Source organism: Ursus americanus, chromosome 36 (assembly GCF_024610735.1).
Source record: "Ursus americanus isolate L20-20 chromosome 36, mUrsAme1.1.p, whole genome shotgun sequence".
Taxonomy (NCBI): Eukaryota; Metazoa; Chordata; class Mammalia; order Carnivora; family Ursidae; genus Ursus; species Ursus americanus.
The window spans coordinates 13,426,903-13,438,941 of NC_142162.1; the positions used below are offsets into that span (position 1 = coordinate 13,426,903).

Below are 12,039 nucleotides of genomic sequence, written 5' to 3' on the forward strand. Positions count from 1 at the left end.
GCGCGGTCGGGCTGCCCTAGAGTTCAACTTCCGGCCACATAGTGAGAGGATGTTTTCCTTCTGGCCACGCCCTCCTGGCCACGCCCGCCACGCCCCGCCTTCGGAGCCCGAGCTCTAGCAGGCGGGCGCGCAGGAGGGGCGGGGCCGCGTGAGGGCCGCTGCGCGGTTCGGCCTCACCAGGCGGCGCGCAGGCCCGCCCCGAGCCAGGGGATAGCGCGGCGGCGCGCGCGCGCGCCTGGTGCCCTCCCCGTGACGTGCCTGGCCGAGGCCGCGCAAGGGCGCTGTTGCTGCCAGTGCCGCTGTCATGGCGTCCGAGGCGCTGGCTGAAGAGAACCCGCCGCGGTCTCTTTAGAGCGAGGGGCTGGCGGCTGGGTATGGAGAGCGGCCCCGGGAGCCTGCAGCCGCTAGAGCACGGGGTGGCCGCCGAGCCAGCGCCAGGGACAGGTTCTCCGCAGGAAGGGCAACCGGAGACCAGGCTCGCCGCTGGGGATGGTCCCGGAGTATGGGCGGCGGAGAGCAGCGGCGGGAATGGGCAGGGGGCGGCGGCCGCCGGGAGGAGCCTCTTGGACTCGGTTTCTCCTGCCGGCTCTCCTCAGGTTCCCGGACCCTGCAGCTCCTTCCCTGGTTTGGACTTAACGGAGAGCGATTTGGAGAATCCTGCTGCCCAGAAGACGCCTCCGAGAGGGCAGCACAAGGTGACCGCCTCCCCGGAGACAGCCGAGGCCGGAGCGGACCATGGATCGGGTCCGGCCGGAGACGCTGGCCCCCGCCCGGATCCCGCCGGCACCTGCCGGGCAGAGTTGGCAGCCGCTGGCTCCGAGGAGCCCAGCAGCGCCGGCGGCCTCAGCAGCAGTTGCAGCGACCCGAGCCCTCCTGGGGAATCGCCGAGCCTGGACTCCCTGGAGTCGTTCTCTAACCTGCATTCTTTCCCTAGTAGCTCCGAATTTAATAGTGAGGAGGGAGCTGAGAACAGGGTCCCTGGGGAGGAGGAGGAGGAGGAGGAGAGCGCGGGCGCGGGCGCGGGCGCAGTAGTGTTGCCCGGGGCTGTGCCTCTGTGCCGTGAAGAGGAGGAGGAGGAGGGGGAGGAAGCTCAGGTACTGGCTGCCTCCAAGGAACGCTTCCCGGGACAGTCTGTCTATCACATCAAGTGGATCCAGTGGAAGGAAGAGAACACACCCATCATCACTCAGAATGAGAATGGACCCTGCCCTTTGCTGGCCATCCTCAATGTTTTGCTTCTGGCCTGGAAGGTACATTCTGCAGCTTTCTATTTCCTACCGCTTTTTGGTCGGGGGTGGCGGGGACGGGGTAAGGGAGCTGCTGGATGTCAGCTGACGGCTTCCTCTTTTCTTTCCTCATTCATCAGTACTTTATTCCCTTGAAATTCATTATGGGACTCCTTTGTCCAAAGAATATTCTTACATGTATTTCGTAAAGAATTGCCGGCAACCCCGGGTCTCTCTAGTGTTTAAATAAGAGTTCAGGATGATGTACTTAAAAAAACAACTAGGGCTTAGAGCATCCTAAACCCTAGGATATTTTATTTAACTATGTTTTTCTACGTTTTCTTCTTACTGACCTTGTCACGTATGCAAAAGAATGAAGAATTGGGGAAAATGATCTTCAGAAGTTACCATTAATCCATGTTACCAGGGAGCAAGTTTTGATGGTTATGTTAGTCGATTTTCCAGCTAATACTTGTGCCATTAGGGTGTAGATAGATACTTAAGGAAACGGTGACAGGGAAGAGTGGCCCTTTTGACAAATTCCATTTAAGGGAAAGCATTGGTCTGAGCCCAGTTACCATAACTTCTTGGTTTTCAAAGATTACGTTTTCACTTTACGCCTGATTTTTACTTGCCTTGTTTCTTTGGCTCTACTTTACTAGTTTGGCATTATTACTAGTAACTACGCATCAGAATATGTTAAGGGAACTAAAATAAGAAAACATATATTCAAGGGAAAGGAACAAAAAAAGGAGGGGCTCTTCAAAACTTAAGTATATTGAGGACTCAATGAGTTATGTATAATTGCAGTGTCTTAAGCTGGCAGTTTTAGGGTGCTGAGAAGAAGCATCTTATAGCACATATTTTACTTCCAAATTGATAATTATATCTGTTGATAGAATGTTTCCTAGAAAAAAAATAACCTGGATTATTCCGACCAGTTAGGAAGAAAATCAAGTAAAGGGAATAGTATTTATTATGTGCCTTGTTTTTTTCCTGTTACTAGCAAGGGCTGATGCAAAAGAAATAAGATAAGAAACTTTAGCAGTATCTGGTACATAAGGGCACTCAAATGTTTGTTGAAGACTCTGCCTGCTTTTGAAGAGCTGTTCAGCTATTTGGGGTTGCATCATTGACTTACGTGAAATTATTAAAGGACAGTGCAAGACAAAACACTATACACATAAATATGTTTATATAAATATAAATTTTTAGGTTATAGAAAATAGATGGAAATGTATTAGATATTCCAAAAGGGGAAATTTTTCTTTGTTTTGGCATAGTCCCAGAGAGCTTCATGGAATTTGTGGTCTTGAACCAAGCTTTTAAAGAAAAGTAGAATTTAAAGTAATAGGGAAATGGAATTCTGGGAGAGGGAAGGGTGTAAACAAAAGGGATGAAAATAGAATGGATTGTGTGTGTGTGTGTTTGTGTCTAGATGACAGAAGTGGTAAGTTCATACTGGTGAATAATAAAAAAAAGATTGAAAAGGTGAAGAGCCACTTGATGAAGGCCCTTTAGGGTCAGAGTCGGGAGTTAGACTTGATATATGGGCCCAAATCCCCAGGTTGGTGGGGTTTTTTTGTTTGTTTTTTGTAAGAAGGAGTAACAGTTTCCTTTAGGCTTTTCTCTTAGTTTCCATACAGTACTGCAGAAGTTCAGAGGAGCTCCTTCCTTTAGTCTGGAATTTTAATTGTCTCTTTCAAAGACATGTCTTTGATGGAATGATCAAACGTTTCGGTTTCCACTGAGGTACTAGAAATGCAAAAACAAGATGCAAGTCTTCCCTCATGTAGCTATTAGTGGGGAGACAGACGTGTAAATAATTACGATGCAATGTGATAAGTTCTAAATATGCTTTGGAATTACAGAGAAAAGGGTAACTGAGGTTGGGATATGTCAAGGGAAAGCTTTATAGAAGAGGTAACCTATGAACTGGATCTGAAGATGAGTGAGAGGCGGCCTTTCAGGCAGAGGGAATAGTGTCTTCAAAAATGGTGAAGCAGAAAAAGATTTGTTCTTTTTCCTGATTCCAACCGTGGTCGGGAGTGCAGAGGAAGAGGGGAAGGAAATGGCAATAGCAGAACATAAAATTGATAGGTCAGATTAGACTGTTAAAGAGCAGGTGTGCTAATTAATTTGGAGGCTATTTTATAAATCTGTGGCTTTTAGCCTTTCTGCCTCTAGGCTATGGCTACACACAAATGTTATTTATCAGTAATCAATAGGGAGGCAGATTATTTATCAGTAATCAATAGGGAGGCAGATAAAGAGATGGAAAGTCTGGTAAAGCAGCGTTCTCTAAGTGAGCCAGGGGTGCTAGATGTCAGAACTATTTTCATAATAATACTAAGATGTTACTTGCCTCTTCGTTCTCATTCTTTCACAAGTGTCAGTGGAGTTTTCCAGGCTATGTGATGTGTGGTGACATCATTTCTCTGACAGGAATGTGTGCTTATGTATTCTTCTGTTTAAAAATTTTCTCAATTTTCATTTCTAGTATGGTAAGTATGAGTAGATATAACCTACACAGACAAGCTCTTTGGAGGACTATAATTTTTAAAACTGTAATGGTCCCTACACTAAAAGGTTTGCGAAATGCTACAATAAAGAAAAATAGTAAATACGTTATGAAAGTAGCTGTCAGATTTCAGAAGACCCATCACTAGTGGTATTTACACTTTATATTTAGCTGATAATAGGGAGCTATTATAAATGACAGAGGAATAACGTGATGAAAGTGGTCGTGTTTGTTTGAAATTAGACTAAGGTAAGATCATAGTGAGTGTAGCAGGAAGAATGGATGAGGATAACCCTTTTGGATGGGGAATTCTCTGCCCGTTCTCTTTGGTGAAGATAATGTTGCAACCTAAATGATGAACTGATCACTAACTGGACATAGGAGATAAAGGAGACAACCCCACCTTTTCTAATCTGGGCAATAGAGATTGATTGGGTCATTTCAAAAGACAGAGAATATGTTTTAGGTAGGAGATGTCAAAGTTTGGTTGTGTCAGGTTGGAAATGTCTGATAGTGGGGCATGATAATATAAATATTCACCATGCCTCTGAAGGCATGGAGTGGGTCTCAGGGAAGAGGTCAAATTATAGAGAAGAACTGAATAGGGGAGTTAACTGCATAGATACAAGTATGGTAGCTTACTTGCCATAATATGAGAATAGATGAATACTTCATAGGGAGTGGTGAACAATAATTCTCAACTTTTTTCCATCCCAGTATATGTGGGGAACTACAAATTGCCAACTTAATTCCTTCCTGTAATTCCACCCTGTAATTCCCCATGTCTTCTTCCACTCCATTCTTCACTAGACATAGAGAAAACAGAGGAACAAGGATTAAACTTGGTGGGGAACAGGGCATGCTAAGCATTAAGGGTGAGAGAGTGTAAAAAAAACTAGTATAGGCATAATTTAAGATATGATTGAGAACTGGAATATCTCAATGTCATGATAGTAGTCTTGGAGAGAGTGACTGTAACGAAGTGGTCAGGTGTCATTGTCAAGTGCAACTGCATCAAGGAGCTATTGGAGTAGGAAAGATTTTTGCTAAAAAAGGACAGGTGTGAGGACCAGGTTGCTGAAAGTCAGGATAATATGACTCCTCACAGTAGGTGGTAAAGTTCTCTTCAGAGGAAAAGTACAACAATCTCATTTTCTGAAGTAATGGAAGGAATGGGACAAAGAAGATAGGCAAGATCATGTTAAGATAGAGAGGCAGGAAGAGCCTGGGTGACTCAGTCAGTTGAGTGGCTGACTCTTGGTTTTGGTTCAGGTCATGATTTCAGGGTAGTGGGATCCAGGCTGAGCTCTGAGCTCAGCAGGGAGTCTGCCTGTGGATTCTCTCTCCCTCTCCCTTTGCCCCTCGCCCAGCTTGCTCACTCGTGCTCTCTCTATAAATAAAATAAATAAATCTTAAAAAAAAAAAAGAGAGAGGCAGATGGAAATTGAGGCCTTATTCTCCCATTTTGGCAGAATAACAATTGAACTCAGTAATAATTATCGAACTTGTCAATAATTAGCGTGGAGAGGTTGTAAAGCATGGAGGGGAGGATTTTGTGAGAAAGGTACATTGTACTTTAAAGAAATTCTAATCTCATGGAGGTTATGTCTAGGAATTAGAGGCATAAATAGAGAGTAGTAAGTAGTAATGGATAAATTGGGGGTACACTTTAAAAACTTTTAGTATATCAATTTTGCTTTATTCCCCCCCCCCCAGTAGTTCTCTAATACCTAGAAATAGGAGCAGGAAGAATGGCTGGTTAGAGTTATATCAGGGATTGGGCTTTTCAAGAGCTGATTTGTGGAGAGACAATGGAATTAGAGTTGAAAATGAAACAGTTGATTATTTCTTTTGGGGGAGGTGAAGTAATGAGAAAAATCAATAAACTAAACATCTTGGGAGGATTTGAGTGATTCAGAGAAAGTAAGTGCCATGGTTCTGGATGAGAGATGATAGTTAAAATTATCAAACAGACTAAGTACTGTGTTGGAAATATTGGAGTCTTAATTATAAGTGTTGCTTTAGGACTAATGAAGAGTAGATGATCAGTCATAATCTCTGAAATAGTTGAGCTGTAATAATCCAACAAATCAAGAAAGAAGGAAACCAATTCATTAAATTTAATTCAAGCTCAAATTTCTAATTCTGTTTAACTGACACCAGGTAAATTTATCTTAATTTATGCTTCGAAATACATTTTCATTTTGCTTCTTTACTTTAGACTGTACTTGGTGTTTTTTATAGTTTTTCTTTAATCTTGCATTTTATCTATCAAAAACAATGCCATCTATAGGTATATTTGAAGGCTGTGACCCATTTATGTAGATTTGTTTGGGGGTGCCTGGCTGGCTGAGTCAGTAGGTAATGCGACTCTTGATCTTAGGGTTTTGAGTTCAAGCCCCACATATGGTATAGAGATTACTTAAAAACAAAATCTTAAAAAGATGTGTTTGTAAAAGTCAACAAGTCAAAAGGTATGTAAAATATAAAATTTAGTTTCTGATGATACTGAATTTATGTTATAAATGTAGAAGCTTTCTGATGGGTACTTGGAAATTCATTGTAATTTCTCTACTTTGTGTAACTTAAATATTGCATTATGTAACATTTTTTAAAGTTTCTCCCTTAATATCTTTATGTTTATGAAAGTATTACTTTGGGGTCTCCCAGTGGCTCAGTCAGTTAAGCATCTGCCTTTGGCTCAGGTCATGATCTCAGGGTCCTGGAATCAAGCACTGCCCCCCTCCATGGGGCTCCCTGCTCAGTGGGAGTCTCGCTCTCCCTCTGACCCTCGCCCCTGCTTGTGCTGTCTCTTACGCACTCTCTCTTAAATAAATAAAGAGAAAATCTCTAAATAAATAAATAAATAAATAAATAAATAAATAAATAAATAAATAAAATCTTACTAAAAAAGGTAATACTTTTTTTTAAATGATTTTTTCTTTATTCATTTGAGAGAGAGAGAGAGAGAGAGAGCAAGCAGGGGTAGGGCAGAAAAAGAGGGAGAGAGAATCCCAAGCAGACTCTCCACTGAGAAGGGAATCTGGCACAGAGTTTGGTCCTAGGACACTGGGATCATGACCTGAACCAAAACCAAGAGTCAGATGCTCAAGGGACTGAGCCACCCAGGCATCCCATATTACTTTAATACTAGAGGGAATCCCTACTTTGCCATACTTTTGTTTTCTTTTTCTTTTTCTTTTTCTTTTTTTAAAGATTTTATGTATTTATTTGAGCCAGATAGCAGAACGAGAGAGAGCACACGAGTTGGGGGAAGGGGCAGAGAGAGAGGGAGAAGAAGCCTCTCTGCTTGAGCAGGGAGTCTGATTTGGGGCTCGATCCCAGAACCCTGGGATCATGACCTGAGCTGAAGGCAGATGCTTAACCAACTGAGCCACCCAGGAACCCATACTTTTGTTTTTTTATAGAAAGAATGTTATAGGTTCTGAGGCTCAAACACTGAAAAAAACTTACATGAACTTACTCTATACATTGTGACAGAAGACAGATAGTTTTGTAATAACTAATGATTATGTATCTAATCACTATGTAGCATTTTAGTAGAAGAATGAATACACTGTTCTGAATCAAGATGCTGGAAGCACATCTCCTCCGTAGTCCTTTTGGGTAGGGAATTCTTTTTCCCCCTTTTTCTTTGCTTAGTAGGAGCTGAGACTATCTCCTACTCCAAGTCAAGGGAGGAATGCTAGGATTCTGAAGCACAATTTTTATTTTTAAGATTTTATTTATTTATTTGACAGAGAAAGATAGTGAGAGAGGGAACACAAGCAAGGGGAGCGTGAGAGGGAGAAGCAGCCTTCCCGCCGAGCAGGGAGCCTGATGCGGGGTTTGATCCCAGGACCCTGGGATCATGACCTGAGCCGAAGGCAGATGCTTAACAGCTGAGCCACCCAGGCACTCCAAGATTTTTTTTAAATATTAAGCTGGTTTCTCCAGACACTAAAGCTAGAAACTGAAAAATAAGGATTGATATATTTGATACTATAAAAAATGAAAAAGCTGAGGGGCACCTGGGTGGCTCAGTCAGTTGAGCTCCAACTCTTGACTTCAGCTCAGGTCATGAACTTGGGGTCATGAGTTCAAGCCCTGTGCTGGGCTCTGTGCTAAGTGCGGAGTCTGCTTAAGATTCTCTCTCTCTCTCTGCACCCACCCCCCACGTGCATGCTCTCTCTAAAAAATAAAAATTAAAAAAAAAAATGAAAAAGCTGAAGGTTAGAAAAAAAGAAAATTACTCCTCCCCCCCCCCAAAAAAACCCAGCAGGATCTAAACCAAAACACAGTATAGATTGAGGGAACTATTTGCCAGATTATGTGTCTATTGGTTGATTTCTTCATTTACAAAGAGCCCTTATACGTTGGAAAGAAAAGATGAGCAACCCAGTAGCAAAATGAGCAAAGGCCATTACCAGAAAATTCAAAGTTCAAATGGACATCCTCTCTCTCATTATCACTTGCAGAGTAAGGCACCGTGAAGGTGAGCCTCTTGCCAGCAATGAGTTTTTGCTCTAGTTTTTCCTCCCTCCTTGACAGCTTTTCGTATACCCTTTTCAGACACCTCTCCTTGCTTCGGACTAGGTTTTAGAGGAGGTTTTACTTTTTCTTTTTTTTTTTTTTAAGATTTTACTTATTTAACAGAGAAAGAGAGAGAGAGAGCAAGCACAAGCAGGGGGAGTGGGAGAGGAAGAGGGAGAAGCGGGCTCCCCACTGAGTAGGGAGCCTGATGCGGGGCTTGATCCCAGGACTCTGGGATTATGACCTGAGCCGAAGGCAGATGCTTAACCAACTAAGCCACCCAGGCATCCCAACTTTCTTTTTTTTCTTAAACTTCCTGACTTGTAAGAACATTGCAATCATACAAATTATCTCTTATTTCCCTTTTCCTAAAGTAGGCACAAAGCTCTTTTGAGGCTTTCCAAGTGTGTTTATTCCTTGTAAAAGTGGAAAAACAGATGGTGAGCCAAAGATTCCACTTTAGCCTCTGCCTAACTTTTTTTTTTTTTTAAGATTTTATTTATTTATTTGACAGAGATAGAGACAGCCAGCGAGAGAGGGAACACAAGCAGGGGGAGTGGGAGAGGAAGAAGCAGGCTCATAGCAGAGGAGCCTGATGTGGGGCTCGATCCCATAACGCCGGGATCACGCCCTGAGCCGAAGGCAGACACTTTAACCGCTGTGCCACCCAGGCGCCCCATACCTTTTTTTTTTTTAATATAGATCTTGTAAGAGGAGAGTAATAACTTCACACAGTAGATGCAAGTAACACTTATGAGGCAATCTCTCTTAAGAATTAGGATTGGTACAGTATCTCTGGATTTGTGAAATAAAGTGGATGTGGGCTGATGACAGTATGAATACTGCTGACAGCTGTAGTAGGTTTGTTCTATATGTAGTAGGTTGTCCTATTAATGATGGGTTCATTTTCTCCTCTCCCGTTGGTCTGAGTGAATAACTTTCCCATTCCCCATCCAACCTTGCCTGTGTTGAGTCCCTTTCTATGTTGAGTCCCAGGTGAAGAACATTTGAGCATAGATGGTACCAGCAATCATAGAGCTTTGAAAAATAATAACACTCAGCTATTTTTATGTCTAGATACTGTGCTAAGTATTTTACATGCATTGTATGCATTTCTTAATTTTCCAATCACATCATGAAATCCTAATGTAAATATTGTTCCTATTTTACATATATACAAAACTGAGGTGCATAACATTTAAATAACTTGCTCAACCTAAGATTATCACACCCTCCAGAACTTGGGCTGTTACTTGGGATATTTGGCTTGGAAGTTAAAATTAAGGATGCCAGCACATCTGATAGACAGTAGGTCTGGAACAAAGCAGATTGGAAGAACCAGTGATAAAGTCAGAGAAGTAGAAGTAGCCTTCTTGATGCCTTAGAACAAATCCTGAAGATCTGGTACCAGCTGCTCTTTATACAAACTCCTTCCATTTTTAGTTCCCTGTACTTTATCCCATGTCCTCTGAATTACCTGACACTTCTAGTGTCAGAGACTTTCTTAGCTTCCGGAGTGAATGCACTTGCCTTTCCGTTCATAGTTTATTAAATACATTCTTTGATATTTTTGTTAGTAACTTCTGTCTCTACTACCACAACCCTAGTTCAGGCTACCTTCACTTCATCTGGACTACTCCAGTAGCCTTCACACTGGTCCCTTGCCTTCCCTATTCCCATCTGGTTTTCAAGCAACTAATGCAAAAGTTTCACTGTTAGTTATAGTTTGGGTAGATTTTTCATCAGGTAAGCTTTCTGAGATTCTTCTTCTTCTTTTTTTTTTTTTTTTTAAAGATTTTATTTATTTATTTGACAGAGAGTCAGCCAGCAAGAGAGGGAACACAAGCAGGGGGAGTGGGAGAGGAAGAAGCAGGCTCCCAGTGGAGGAGCCTGATGCGGGGCTCGATCCCAGAATGTCGGGATCACGCCCTGAGCCGAAGGCAGACGCTTAATGATTGCACCACCCAGGCGCCCCAGCTTTCTGAGCTTCTTAAATATAAGTCCACTGTAACGTTCTTCATTGCTCTGAAACTCTTGAATTGCATATAAAATAGCACATTCTTGAAAATCTAATGTTACGAATGTATCTGCAGCTTCTGATGGTTTCAAATATTTTTAAATAGGCTTTGGTATTACTCTGAGGGTAGGGTCTAAATTATGGTAAAAATTTTTGGTAAATGTGTTTCAAATTGTCTTTTCTAAGTTGAAGATTGGCTCTTCTAATTTTTCCTGACTTGAAATACTGATGAGAAGCAGAAGGATTTACTAAAAAGTCGGAATTTTGGTATTTTTAAGTACAGCAATTATGTTTTATTAATAATAATGGAATTATTTTAATTAATAAATGATAAATAAATAATGAATGATACACATAAGAAATTAGAATATGAAGATGATATGTAATAGTTTATAATACCTAAGTTTATTTGCTGGAGCCGGAATTAAGGCATGTTGAAAGGATCCTTAACTTTTTTAGTCTTTATTTTGAAAGAAGCTACATATCTTCCCTTTGATTCCCATTTATACTTCTAATATTTTTTTTTAAAGATTTTATTTATTTATGTGACAGAGAGACAGCCAGCGAGAGAGGGAACACAGCAGGGGAGTGGGAAAGGAAGAAGCAGGCTCCTAGTGGAGGAGCCCGATGTGGGACTCGATCCCGGAACGCCGGGATCATGCCCTGAGCCGAAGGCAGACGCCTAAAGACTGCGCCACCCAGGCGCCCCTATACTGCTAATATTTTTAAAAATAATTTCTTTACAATTTTAACTCAAAAAAAATCATGAATGCTAATGTGATTTACTGTATATATAAAATTAGAGGGGCACCTGGCTGGCTTAGTCCATAAAGCATGTGACTCTTGATCTTGGGGTCAAGAGTTTGAGCCCCATTTTGGGTGTAGAGACTTAAAACAATTTTTTTTTCAATTAGTGAATTTTGAACTAAGAAGAAATTGTATTATATAGTTGGTTCATTTTACCATAAGTAATGCAGAAATAGACTGCAACACAAGAATCAAAAAATTTCTGTACAGATTAAAAATGATTGTCTCCTGAGTTCCAACTCAACTTTGTTTGAATGTCAGACTAAACCTCATAGTTCTGAAGCAGACATCATTTCCTTCTACAAACTTAACTTCCCTTACCAAATTTCTCGTTCATACTGATTATATGGATCTTAATTTTTAGTTCTCCTGAGTCTTAGAGTCAACCTCAGTATTCTTTCCCTATCATCCTCCACTGTTCCTTCTTTTGTTTGGGGGCTTAAGATTTATTTATTTATCTATCTATTTATTTACTTATTTATTTATTTGAGAGAGAGAGGGAGGGAGAGAGAGAATCTTCAAGCAGGCTCCTCCCTGAACATGGATCCGATCACACTCGATCTCATAACCCATGAGATCGTGACCTGAGCCAAAAGAAGAGTTGAATGACGTTTAACCTGCTGAGCCACCCAGGTGCGCCTCATCCTCCACTTTTCATTGGTCACAAAGTTCTGTCAGCTCTTCATTTAAAATATATTTCAGATGATGTTTTACGTAAGATTTGTGTTGAAAGAAAGTGTTTTGCTGTAAAGTTTGTAAATACTGGTATAATGGAGAGGGTAGTTGGCCTTGGAGTCCAATTTCAGTTCACATCACAGCTTTGCTACTTTGGACAAATTAACTTTCAGTGCATTAGTTTATTCTTTGAATGAAGGTAATAAAATCTTCATAGGATTGATGTGGATTAAGGGTAACATGCAAATTGAATGACAGTT

General features: G+C 41.5%; 1 protein-coding gene across 4 annotated transcripts in view; it reads left to right on the forward strand.

Annotated features, from left to right (window-relative positions):
* Positions 1-240: 240 nt before the first annotated feature.
* The window catches only part of MINDY2 (MINDY lysine 48 deubiquitinase 2), a 74,384-nt gene continuing 62,585 nt past the window's right edge, over positions 241-12,039 (forward strand). For 2 of the 4 annotated variants that reach the window (XM_045786473.2, XM_087859198.1), the window contains exon 1: positions 243-1,250. In XM_045786473.2, coding sequence (XP_045642429.1) covers positions 375-1,250 — 876 coding nt within the window. In that variant the 5' untranslated portion in view covers positions 243-374. Of the gene's footprint in view, positions 1,251-12,039 lie in introns of all 4 variants that reach the window. The other 2 variants (XM_045786540.2, XM_045786415.2) reach the window with 2 other exon arrangements.